This window comes from Erythrolamprus reginae, chromosome 4 (assembly GCF_031021105.1).
Source record: "Erythrolamprus reginae isolate rEryReg1 chromosome 4, rEryReg1.hap1, whole genome shotgun sequence".
Lineage (NCBI taxonomy): Eukaryota > Metazoa > Chordata > Lepidosauria > Squamata > Dipsadidae > Erythrolamprus > Erythrolamprus reginae.
This window is the reverse complement of record NC_091953.1, coordinates 88384188-88397949: the sequence shown is the minus strand read 5'-3', so window position 1 is coordinate 88397949 and position 13762 is coordinate 88384188. Positions and strand designations below refer to the sequence as shown.

General features: G+C 40.6%; 1 protein-coding gene across 3 annotated transcripts in view; it reads right to left on the bottom strand.

Annotated features, from left to right (window-relative positions):
* PUDP (pseudouridine 5'-phosphatase) overlaps positions 1–13762 on the bottom strand; it is a 112569-nt gene that overhangs the window by 65623 nt on the left and 33184 nt on the right. For all 3 annotated transcript variants that reach the window (XM_070750860.1, XM_070750859.1, XM_070750861.1), the window contains exon 3: positions 6008–6237. In XM_070750860.1, the coding sequence (XP_070606961.1) occupies positions 6008–6237 (230 nt within the window). The remainder of the gene's footprint in view (positions 1–6007; positions 6238–13762) is intronic.

The following is a 13762-nucleotide window of genomic DNA, read 5'->3' as shown; positions in this document are numbered from 1 at the left end:
GGAGAGAGGGGGGAGAGAGAGAGAGAGGGAGAGGGAGAAAGAGAGAGGGGGAGAAAGAGATAGCAAGAGAGGGAGAGAGAGAAAGAGAGAGAAAGAGATAGCAAGAGAGGGAGAGAGGGGGGGAGAGAGAGAAAGAGAGGGAGAGGGAGAAAGAGAGAGGGAGAGAGGGAAGAGATAGCAAGAGAGGGAGAGAGAAAGAGAGGGGGAGAGAGGGGGAGAGAGAGTGAAAGAGAGGGAGAGGGAGAAAGAGAGAGGGAGAGAGGGGGGAGAAAGAGATAGCAAGAGAGGGAGAGAGAGGGAGAGTAAGAGAGAAAGAGATAGCAAGAGAGGGAGAGAGGGGGGGAGAGAGATAGCAAGAGAGAGAGAGAGGGAAAGAGGGGGGAGAGAAAGAGAGGGAGAGGGAGAAAGAGAGGGAGAGGGAGAAAGAGAGGGAGAGGGAGAAAGAGAGAGAAAGAGAGGGAGAGAGGGGGGAGAGAGAGATAGCAAGAGAGGGAGAGAGAGAAAGAGAGGGGGAAAGAGGGGGGAGAGAGGAGGGAGAGAAAGAGAGGGAGAGGGAGAAAGAGAGAGGGAGAGAGGGGGGAGAAAGAGATAACAAGAGAGGGAGAGAGAGGGAGAGAAAGAGATAGCAAGAGAGGGAGAGAGAGAAGGAGAGAGGGGGGGAGAGAGAGATAGCGGGAGAGGGAGAAAGAGAGAGGGAAAGAGGGGGGAGAGAAAGAGACAGCAAGAGAGACAGAGAGAGAAAGACAGAGAGAGACATAGCAAGAGAGACAGAGAAAGAGAGACACAGAGAGAGAGACAGCAAGAGGCAGAGAGAGAGAGAGACAAGAGAGACAGAGAGAGAGAAAGAAAGAGAGACATAGCAAGAGAGACAGAGAAAGAGAGGCAGAGAGAGAGAGAGACATAGCAAGAGAGATAGCAAGAGAGAGAAAGAGAGAGAGAAAGAAAGAGATAGCAAGAGAGACAGAGAAAGAGAGAGAAAGAGAGAGAATGAAAGAGAGATAGCAAGAGGCAGAGAGAGCAAGGGAGAGAGAAAACATAGAGGGAGGGAAGGAGGGAGAGAGAAAGAGAGCAAAAAAGAGAGGAAGAAAGAAAGAAAGAGGGATGGAGAGAAAGAAGGGAAGGAAGGAAGAGAGAGAAAGAGGGAGGGAGAAATAGAGCGAAATGGAGGAAGAGATATTTTTTTTGTCCAAACTTTTCTTTAGTGCCCCCCCCTTCAGTGTTCCCCAGGATTTTGAAAATATGAATAATGTGCCGCGGCTCAAAAAAGGTTGGGAAACACTGTACTAGGGCTTGTAAGTTGGCTCCAGGCTTCTCTCACTCCCCCTCCCTTTCTCTCTCCCCCCCCCCCCCACATCTTTCACGCCCTCTCCTGTTAAGTTGCACAAAAGCTGGTCAAGGGGAAAAAAATTCTAAAGAAAAATTGAAGTCCTCCTTGAGGAACTGCTCCTCCAGCTCCAGCTGGACAATGTTTGCTTGGAACTGAAGGCCCAAAGGGCATTTTTGGAATAAACATGCATTGTGGGTCCTGAATAAGTTGCTGTTTTCCTTTGGAAATCAGCTGCGCTGTAATGCACTCTCCTATGGCTCTATTAGTGCTACCACTACCAGCATGTAGCCGGCATGAAACCACAGCTTAAATATATTGTTTGCAGAGTGGAGCTGTTTGCATAGCCTCAGATTAAAAGGGCTGGTCAAATGTTGGGGTATAGTTTTCTCCTGGTATGGAAGTTTTAGAGCACCATAGGATTTTTCTGTTGTGCAGTACTTCTTTCCCTCCTTCCATTTCTTTCATTCCCCCTCTCTCTTTTTATTTCTCTTTCATTCTCTTTCTTTCTTTCTTTCTCTTTCTTGCTCTTTTTCTTTCTCTCTTTTACCTTCCCTTCCTCTATTTCTTCTTTTCTTTCTCCTTCCTACCTTCTTCCCTCCCTCCCTTCCTTCAGTCCTTCCTCTCTTACTCTCCCCTTTCATAAGTTTCCTTCCTTCCTTCCTTCCTCTGTTCCTGTCCCTTTCCCCTTTCTTTCTTTCTTTCTTTCCCTCCCTCCATTTCTTGCTTTCCTTCTCCTTCCTCCCTTCTTTCCTCCCTCACTCCCTTCTTTCACTCCTTCCTCTCTTACTCTCCTGTTTCACACCTTTCCTTGCTTTCTTTGCACCCTTCCTCTGTTCCTGTCCCTTCCCTCTTTCCTTCCTTCCTTCCCAACCTCCGTCCATTCATTCACCCATTCCTCTCTTGATCGCCCCTTTTACCATTCCTTCCTCCCTCCCTCCCTCCTTCCTTCATAGCTCGCCCTCACCTTTCTTCCCTTCCTTCCAGATGGGAGTGCCCCCTCAAGACACCTGCCTGACTGCTGGTACCCTGCTTTTTCTCTCCCCTCATCCTTTCCAGCTCCTTGCCAGTGGCTGCCAGGTGTGGGATCCCCCTCCCCTCTCCCCTCGCTAGAAAGCACATGGTTTTGTCAACAAGGCCTCTTCCAAGAAGGGAGAAGTGCCAAGGAGCCGTAAATAAGCCATGCTCCGCCTGACCGATGCCAGGAGGCTCTTTCTTTCCCTCGCCGCTCCCGCTTCTTTCTTTCTCCTGGATGAGTCCACACAATCGGCTTAACCCAGATCCTGAAATAGCCTATGGCAGTGTTGACAACTTGAAGATATCTGGACTTCAAATAGCCTATGGCAGTGTTGACAACTTGAAGATATCTGGACTTCAACTCCCAGAATTCCCCAGCCAGCGTTCACTGGCTGGGGAATTCTGGGAGTTGAAGTCCAGATATCTTCATGTTGCCAACGTTGGGAAACACTGGCCTATGGGACCGCCTCGCTTGGCGTGAAGCGGGAAATGATCCCCGGGGGATGGAGTGGCTCGGCGACTTAAAATAGTTTTAAAATGGCAGGGGGGGGCAGACACTTAGGCTGTATGGGGCCCCAAAATTCCTGATGGTGGCCCTGAGTTTCAATTTCAGTTTTATTCAGTTTTATCACATGACCTCCCTTCAGCCTCAATCAGCTAAGGGTCAGGAAGATAATCAGTTGCTCTAACAGGCTCTATTTGCTGCAAGGAGGTAAATTGCTGGGAGATACCTTACAAAATAATACTATAGAGGGATATAGCATTGCTTCCAGCTGTACGGATTCAGCTCCAGTGATCTTAGAAGCCGATGTCTTAGAAGAACTTGAACGATTAAAGATAAATAAGGCAATGGGTCCAGATGGCATCTACCTCAGAGTTCTTAAAGAACTCAGATCTGTCATTACTACCCCCATGACTGATTTGTTTAACCAATCCTTGTTAACAGGAGAAGTTCCTGAGGATTGGAGAATGGCCAGTGTTGTGCCTATCCACAAGAAGGGCAGTAGAGAAGAAGCTGGTAACTACAGGCCAGTTAGCTTGACATCAGTTGTAGTTAAAATGATGGAGACTGTACTCAAAAAGAGGATAAATCAGCACCTAAAAAACAATAACTTATTGGACCCAAATCAGCATGGCTTTACTGAAGGCAAATCATGTCAGACTAATCTCATTGATTTCTTTGACTATGTCACAAAGGTGTTGGATGAAGGTGGTGCCGTGGATATTGCCTACCTGGACTTCAGCAAAGCCTTTGATACGGTTCCACATAAAGAGCTGATAGATAAATTAGTGAAGACTGGACTTAATCCCTGGATAGTTCAATGGATTTGCAGCTGGCTGAAGCGTAGACATCAGAGAGTTATTGTTAATGGCGAGTATTCTGAGCAGAGCCAGGTTACAAGCGGTGTGCCACAAGGGTCTGTTCTGGGTCCTATTCTTTTTAATATGTTTGTGAGTGACATAGGGGAAGGTTTGGTAAGGAAGGTTTGCCTATTTGCCAATGACTCTAAAGTGTGCAATAGGGTTGATATTCCTGGAGGCGTCTGTAATATGATAAATGATTTAGCTTTACTAGATAAATGGTCAAAGCAATGGAAACTGCAGTTTAATGTTTCCAAATGTAAAATAATGCACTTGGGGAAAAGAAATCCTCAATCTGAGTATTGTATTGGCAGTTCTGTGTTAGCAAATACTTTAAAAGAAAAGGATTTAGGGGTAGTGATTTCTGACAGTCTCAAAATGGGTGAACAGTGCAGTCAGGCGGTAGGGAAAGCAAGTAGGATGCTTGGCTGCATAGCTAGAGGTATAACAAGCAGGAAGAGGGAGATTATGATCCCGCTATATAGAATGCTGGTGAGACCACATTTGGAATACTGTGTTCAGTTCTGGAGACCTCACCTACAAAAAGATATTGACAAAATTGAACGGGTCCAAAGACGGGCTACAAGAATGGTGGAAGGTCTTAAGCATAAAACGTATCAGGAAAGACTTAATGAACTCAATCTGTATAGTCTGGAGAACAGAAGGAAAAGGGGGGACATGATCGAAACATTTAAATATATTAAAGGGTTAAATAAGGTCCAGGAGGGAAGTGTTTTTAATAGGAAAGTGAACACAAGAACAAGGGAACGCAATCTGAAGTTAGTTGGGGGAAAGATCAAAAGCAACATGAGAAAATATTATTTTACTGAAAGAGTAGTAGATCCTTGGAACAAACTTCCAGCAGACGTGGTAGATAAATCCACAGTAACTGAATTTAAACATGCCTGGGATAAACATATATCCATCCTAAGATAAAATACAGAAAATAGTATAAAGGCAGACTAGATGGACCATGAGGTCTTTTTCTGCCGTCAGACTTCTATGTTTCTATGAGACAAATATTAATTTAATATTTTGAAACTACCTTGTAGGCTTTCCTTATATTATTATATAAGTTATTAAATTATATATAGTCATTAGAATATACAGATACACAAAGATGATAAAATTAATGCCTCCTTTGGTATTGAATTATCTTAATGATAATATATCACTGATTAAGAGGGGAAAACATAGATGTCTAAAAAAAATCACTGTGAGAATAAAGATATTTCATGTGGTTATTCCCCATATGTCTCTTCAGAGTAACACATTACAGCATAAAAGTAATAACATTAATGGAATAATTTATTGTTCTACTTGTTCTTTGTTCTGAGGTTATAAAGATGCAGTTATGACAAGCATAAAGCAGTTAAATAGACAATTTCAACTTCTAAGATTTGTTGAAGTAAATTAAACATAGCTACCCTAATATTATATTTAGTAGCAATACCAAAAGCAAACTATTGTATACTGCAAAAGATATATGATTCAGCAGAGGCTATAATGAATTTTTTTTAAAAAAAAATCTGTAATGAGCTCCTTAATGCAGTAGCTTATTCCCAACACTTAATAATGTACTGCTTTTTAATAATGAGTACTTTCACAGCTTCAACATGGGATGTTAGAGCTAAAAAACATAATTTATTATTTTATCTCTATATTATCAGCTGCCTGATATATTATATATATGTGTGTGTGTAAACGTCCTTTTACAAACAAAATCTAAATGAAAGGACATTTCCTTAAGAGGAATGCAGTGATTCCTCCCCTCCCAAATGATTATTTTGTGAGTGTCCTTTCTCTGAGGATTCCATACATTTTTTTAAAACCTTCCACAACTGAGTGAAAGCAATCCTGGCACTTTCTCTCTTTTTCCTACTCAGTGGAGACTCCCTACATGTAAAGAATAGTCCATAACAAACAGGACAGGTGGACTTTTGTCTCAGTTGCCTTTGAATGTGAATAAGCTGTTGCAGCATTGCTTAATGACAGAACCAACTTGGGCAAATGTAGATTTGGAAGAAGCATGAGACAGAATGTTGCCAAAGACTCTTGCTTTGAATGTTGATGTTAGGAATGATCTGGAATTTCCTGGTGGTCTCCTATCCAATTAGTCTCCTATCCAATCTTGTTGCTTCCTTTTCAAGTCCAATTAAAATATTGCTTTAGAGCAAATAGCAGCAGCAACAGTTGTCAAATAGCAATACTATCAAATATCAAATCACTTTCACATTAAAAAAATAAAAACAAAATATAACAGCTTAGATTTTTGTTGTTATTCTATTTTGTGATTATGTTTACCTTTTCTGGACATGGAGGAGGATCAAATCCCTTTGCACAAACTAAAAACACATCAGGTTGTGGCTTGCCGTGCTTTACTTCAGGGTCATCTCCCAAGACAATATGATGAAATAAAGCAAAGAAGTCTTTGTGTCTGCTTGTTTTCATTTCAAATGTCACTCGAGATGAACTAGTAGCAACAGCTATGGGAATGTTATGTTTGTGTAGATGGTGGATTAGTTTTTCAACTCCTATGTAAGAAAGATACACAAATATTTTAAATGCATGAATTGATACACCCACAAAAACATGTACACACTTTTTCTTACCCTTTTCCTAGCTCTTCTTTTCCCCCCTACATTGCCTTTATGAGTAAATAACAATTCAATCAATAGTTTTTATTGTTTCTGACTATAGGTACGTATGCCTAAAATATCTAATAACAAGAAAATATTCAAATTAAAAATCTAATAACTAATAACTTAATAGGAAATAAAGAAGTTACTGCTTCCCATGCATATACACACATACAAACATATGTACATGAATGTTGTGAGTGGCTGAGGTCTGAGTTTGTACGATTGATTTTTAAAATATTAGAAATTTTAGGTTAGATATTTAGCTAATTGATTGGACTTACCATTGTATTTTATTGTTTTTTATTATATGTTGTATATTATGAAGACCCACTAACTGATTCCCATTACTGATGGATCTATGGCCATCTCCCTTTCTATGAAGATACTTACCAGCTACAGATGCGTAAGCACTTTCCATATATAACATAAACCCCAATGGGACAGACTCTACTGTACATACTGTATATATTACAATAATGCATAGAAACTCATGTTGCAGGATATAAACCAGGAGAACTGAGTTCACCTTAGGCACAAAACCACCTGGCCGATCATGGGCCAGTTCTTGTCTCTTAGCCTTAAGATAAAAAGCAATGACAAAACACTTCTAAAGTTTTGCCAAGGCAACTGTAGGGACAACTCTAGGCACTTGCCAGGTGTAAACACAAACTTGAAGTGCAAAAAAAAAAAAAAAAGCAAAGAAAGAGGCCCTGTTTCTATGTCATTTGATCATATAAATATGGAAAATATTTTTGCCTTATAGGAAGTACGGTAATAAATCCTATGCCTCAAAGTCCAAAGAAACTTAAGTTTCTTAATCTTTTTCTAATTATTTGTGAAAATAAATGTTATTTGGTCTGTTTTATTAAATAATAAACACACAAGGATATTTGGGAAGTTTCGCTTGTTACTTTTCAAATATTCTGGAAACCTGATAATCAAAATTTATCAATCTCTCCCCAGCTTGGGTAGAGAAAATTGAAAACTTGGAAAGGCAGAACACTTACATAATACAAGAAATAAATTGTAATTTTTAAGTTACATTTTAATGTAGTTTATATGCCCTAATAACTGGCTATTACACAGTTAAAAAAAGAAAGGGCTAAAGTATTATTAAATTATTAAAACTCATTAAAATATTTCTCCAATTATTGGGCTTATCACTTGTTATTTGTAAATACCGTGTTTCCCCGATAGTAAGGCAGTGTCTTACTTTCTTTTTACCCCCAAAAGCCCCACTGTGTCTTACTTTGGGGGTATGTCTTATATTGTCCCGGGCACCGGGGTCGGCTCATCTTCGGGCAGCCTGGTGCCAGCTTTCTCTTTCCGCGGCGGCGGCGGCAGGCTCCGGAGGGAGCTTGGGTGGTGGCGAGAAGACGGGATTCCGGGTGCCAAGCGCCACCTGCCCGACGTTCACGCCAAGGACAGGCAGCCCCAGTTCCAGCGCCTCGGCCTGCTCGCCCAGCGGGGAGAGCAAAGGCGGCAGCGGGAGTAGCGGAGGCGAGGCAGAGAAGAAAGAAGCGGCGGATAGCTGGTGAGGCGCCGGCTAGAGGGCTGGACCCCGCCGCTTTGCCGCCGCTCCCGCCGCCAGCTTTGCTGGGGTCGAGCGCCACGCCCGGCGGCAGGAACTGCGGGGGGTAGCCGGCGTACGCTCTGGCTAACGAGCCCTTGCCGCAGCTATCCGCCGCTTCTTTCTTCTCCGCCTCGCCTCCGCTACTCCCGCCGCCACCTTTGCCTCTTGCCCGGCGGGGAGAAGTACAGAAGGGCCGGGTGTGCCACGTAGACGGCAAAGAGCCCCACTGCCAGCCCTGTCAGCGAGCTGCGCCTCGGCAGCATCGCTCCCCAAGACTAGCGCCGCGGCCGCCACCGGCATCGACCACCCCGCCATGGAGAGCAGCGTACGACACCGAGCGCTCGAGCGCGATCACCTCTCCGGCCGCTTCGCTTCTTCGGATCTCCCTTCTTTCGACAACGGAAACGGAGGCGGGCCGCGCGGAGAGTGCTGGGAAATGTAGTCTCTTAGAGAACAACGGCATATCATGGCGAACGCGTGCAGGAGTAAGCTGGCTGCAACGCGAGCGCTAGAAGTACATCAGCAAGGTAACAGGAATGCTAACCTTAACAAGCTACCGTGTTTCCCCGAAAGTAAGACATATGTCTTACTTTCGGGGTATGGCTTAAATTAGCCGACCCCCCTGAAACCCCCCATATGTCTTACAATCGGGGGGGTCTTACTATCGGGGAAACACGGTATTTCTCCAATTATTGCCACTCCGAGTCCTCGGAGAGGGGCGGCATACAAATCTAATAAATAATAATAATAACAATAACAATTATTATTAGTATCATCATCATCAGTTATCCTGGGAACAATTACTTTTATTTCAAGAAATATATTTACATAAATACAAATTACAAAATATTGATATTTGATTTGCTTTTGTGAGAAACTAGTTTTTTCATTGAGTAAAATAAGTTTAAAAAACATGTTTCAGCTTCTTATACCAAGAAATAAAGCTAGGTGAAAAGTGGAAAATGAATTGCCATAGGTTTCTTATATGAAAAACAATGCATTCTGCACATTGTTCTGCATTTAAATAGTTTACTGCGCCACATGACCTCATTTTAATGTTTCAGAGAGAAACCTTTCTCTTAGGGAAAATCCAAAAATAGACACTTTCAAGAAACTTTATTTTCTATAAAACTGCTGGAAATAACAAGTGATTAACATCAAAGTATTAATTACAATGTGACTAGGGAAAACAGGGTGGGTTTTGCAGTCAAAAACACACTAGGATTCATCATTCCACCTGTCATAGGGAGTGAGAGGATTCTGTCCTTACAGCTCCACTCACTAGCAGTAGAATCTAAAAAACATTTTTACGGTCATCTGGTCACCACTATCAAGAAACTCCCTGAGAAAGAATCAGTTTTTCCTTGGAGATTTTAATGCCAGAGTTGGAGCAGATTATAGTTTTTGGCCTATATGCTTAGGTCAGTTTGGCATTGGGAAGATGAATGAAAATGGTCACCGCCTATTGGAGTTTTGCTGCTATTATAGTTTATGTGTTAGCAATACATTCTTCAAAACAAAGCCTCAACGAGTCTCTTGAATGCATCCAAGATTCAGGAACTGGCACCAGCTTAACTTGATACTAACCAGGCTTTCTAATCTTCCCAGGATTAAAATCACATGTATCTATCAAGGTGCTGACTGTGATACAGACCACTCCTTGGTGTGCAGCAGAATAAAATTTCAAACAAAGAGATTGCATCACTCGAAGGAAGACACAAATCAACATCAGCAAGACCTACAACCAAACTGGAGGAACTTGCACATGCATTAAAGGAAACGCTCCCAGTCCTGATTGAAGCAAATGTGTTTGAAAGATGGGAATATTTCAAGAATGCTGTCTATAACACCGCCCTGTCAATATTTAGTAAGATCAGAAAGACAGCAGATTGGTTTGAACCCGACTCCAAGGTGCTGACAACAGCCATTGAGGAAAAAAGGAGAGCGCTGATTGCATAGTTTGCTCCGGTGTGCACAATCTACAGGTTCTGTGAGCTGCTCATAGCAAAGTCCAACAGGCCGCTAAGAGATGTGCAGATGACTACTGGTTGCAGCTTTGCTTCGGATCCAGATAGCAGCTGACACAGGTAACATCAAGGGGATGTATGATGGCATCAAGCAGGCCTAAGATCCAATACAGAAGAAATCTGCCCTTTTGAAGTCTGCTACAGGTGAGGTTATCCAGGACTGAACACAGCAAATGACACGCTGGGTGCACACTACTCTGAGTTATATTCTAGAGAAAATGTGATAACTGACGAGGATTTGAACAGCATTGAGGGCCTGCCTCTCTTGGAGGAGCTTGACAGTGAACCAACCTTAGAGGAATTAAATGCAGCTCTTGACTCCCTTGCCTCAGGCAAAGCATCCTGGAAAGATAATATTCCTGCCGAAGTTTTGAAGTGCTGCAAAGAGATTATCCTCACAGAACTGCATGCAATCTTCTGTCTCTGTTGGAGGGAAGGTGGAGTACCACAGCACATGAAGGATGCAAATATCATTATACTATATAAGAACAAAGGTGAGAGGGGTGACTGTAACAACTACTGCAACATCTTTCTTCTTAGTGTAGAAGCAGCTTGCCCGTGTCCTATTGAAGAGGCTCCAGGTACTTGCAGAGAGAGTCTTTGGGATGCATGACTGTTTTTATAATGATAGTTTTAAACTGTCCTTTTTTAACCATTAGATTTGTACTATGTATTGTTGTTGTAAGCCGCTCCGAGTCTCCGGAGAGGGGCGGCATACAAATCTAATAAATAATAATAATAAATAATAATCCAGAATCAGTGTGGATTCCAAGTCAACAGGTCCACTACTGATATGCTATTTTCTCTTAGACAGCTGCAGGAGAAATGCAGGGAACAAAGACAACCACTTTTTGTAATAAAAGCATTCATTAAAAGATTTTGACCTGATAAGTAGGGATGGCCTTTATAAAATCCTCCCCAATATTGGCTGTCCACCCAAGCGCCTCAACATCAGCAGGTCTTTTCATAAGGAAATGAAGGTCACGGTAGTTTTTGATGGCTTAACATCAGATTCCTTTGACATTTGAAGTGGAGTGAAACAGGGTTGCGTCATCTCCCCATATTACAATGTTTGCACAAGAGCATCCATGACTTTGTGTATCTTGGCTCAGCCATCGCGGACACTCTCTCTAAATACTGAGCTGAATAAACATATTGGTAAAGTGGCCACCACATTATCCAGATTCACAAAGAGAGCATGGCTTAATAAGAAGCTGACAGAACAAAGAAAGATCCAGGTTTATTGAGTCTGTGTCCTGAGCACACTTTTTTATTGAACCCTTTGCACATGGCAAGAGAGAAAGTTGAATACCTTCCATATGCGCTGTCTCCGAAGTATGCTTGGTATCACCTGGGTATGACAAAGTTCCAAATAGCACAGTCTTAAAACGTGCTGGAATTTCTAGCATGTATCCACTATTGAAACAGTGATGTGTTCGCTGATTGGGCATGTTGTGAGAATGGATGATGGGTGGATTCTAAAGATCTCCTGTATGGTGATCTAGTGCAGGTAAAGCACCCAAGAGGGAGACCATAATATCAAGATATCTGTAAGAGGGATTTAAAGGCCTTGGGAATGGACATTAACAGCTGGGAAACATTGACTTCTGATCATTCAGCTTGGAGGCAGCATAGCCTTCTCCATTTCAAGGAGACACTTGTTCGACAGGCTAAGGGAAAGAGGCAGTCCCAGAACCAGTGAAATCTGGGGACCAGGCAGGGGACAGAATGGATCTGTGCTCAGTGTGGAAGAGATTGCCATTCTCAGATTGGCCTTTTTAGCCACACTAGATGCTATTCTAGGAGCAATTTCCAGAGCACGATACCATAGTCTTTCAAGACTGAAGGTTACCAATGATTAATTTCAATCATGTCAATTTTAATAAATTACATTTATCACATTTCATTCTTCTAATTAATTTATATTACAGTATTTAATAGGCTGCTCCAGCAATTAGAACATTATACATTTGCAATTGAATCTAGCATGTATATTATCTAACCGTAATCCAAGTCCTTTCATTATGTCAATCCACATAATTTGCAGAGACATTTTTACACAAATTCAATTGGATTTGTCAAATTAAGGTATTTCTGTTTGCAAGATTTATGCACTGATCCTTATTAAACATAGCATATTCACACAATGTCTAGAACTTTAAAAAGGTTTACAATTATTAATCATAACAATTAAAAGGTCTTGCTTGATAAGTAAACCATGCATATAAATAGCATAAATAAATAAATAGTTTTCAAATTGAGTCCAGTTGCTGTTTGTAGACAGACAGAGCTTGTAATTGCCTCATGATTTGCAGAAGAATGAATGAAAATACAGTATCTTATTCCCACAAACAGATGAAAGATTCAAGAAACAGAAGAAATAAATTAGTTATGTATTAAAGACATACACACACACATACGAGAGAGAGAGAGAGAGAGAGAGAGAGAGAGAAAGAGTCTTTAATACTGACGATAAAAGCATAAGCTAAAAATAGATCTATATTAGTTTCTCTTCCTTTTTGTTATCAAAAAAAATATGTTTCACACACACACATACACACGCACATACACACACATATTATTAACATAAAAATAATACACACACACACGTGTGTGTATGTGTGTGTACCTGTAATGAATGTTGTTGTGGTAGACAAAAAGAAGGAACACATAAGTTACAGGTATTTGAATGTTACTGTTCCGATTAAGAAAAATAATTTTAAAAAATCAAAATGAATATTTTGGGGAAATGTGCAACATTCCAGATGAAGTATGATCAATGGAAAGGGAAGGTGGAAATAAGTTGGATAGATGAATTAATATGTAAAAGAAAATGAAGAAGTCCCAACAATTAGGGAAGAACAGCTTCTAGTTTTGTTTGATACAAATATGCATTTAAATCTATTCATACATACATAAAGAAATGAAATGAATTAAAGGAAAAACATGTTTCATTTGGTTATCATTCAAAACAGAATTATGGAAGGCTATAAGAAAAACGTTATGAGAAGTAATGAATATTGATGCAGCAGATTAGAATTTGATAAAAATGAAAGAAACTAGAGTAAACGCAAAAAATATATAGAAAGAAAGAACAGGAGCAGAAATACTGGAAAATAAATTCCCAACTGAATGATTGAAAATTGGCAAAAGAAAGTAGCGGTAGATGTGGAAGCAGCTCAGAATGGTGGAAAAATAATTATATTAGACAATGCAATATAGGTGTTACATAGCTTATCTAGATACAAAGATTACTTATGCCAGCCAGAAGAATGAAAACAGATACCAGAATGAATTAAATGGACGTAAATGGTCATTAAAAATTTGCAGGTAATAAAATAAATTCAACAAAAACCACGAATGAGACAAATTATGTTACACAGGGATAGGGACTTGAAAGAATATAATCAAAAGCAAGAAATAGTTAATATTTCAAAAAGAAAGAAAAATGCAGATTTTTAAAAAATGGAAATAAATAGTTATGCAATTAAGTGCCAAGGACTAAATGAGCCTTCCTTATTGAATTGAAATGAATGACTGTTGAAAAGAGTGTTTTATTACAGATTTACATAAAAATGACAGCAATATAATAAATGGAATTAAAATGATATAAACATTAAGAATTCAAGAAAAAAAATATAAGCAACAACTGATAAACAATTGAAAATTGTAAAACTACAGGTGCAGTTAAAATATAGTAGTATGTTTCTGGAAAGCATTTCTTGTTTATTTATATGTGAAAATTGCATCTGAAAGTTGACTAAGGCTGGGGAACAGATTTAACAGATTAACCGAGACGGAAGGGACCTTGTAGGTT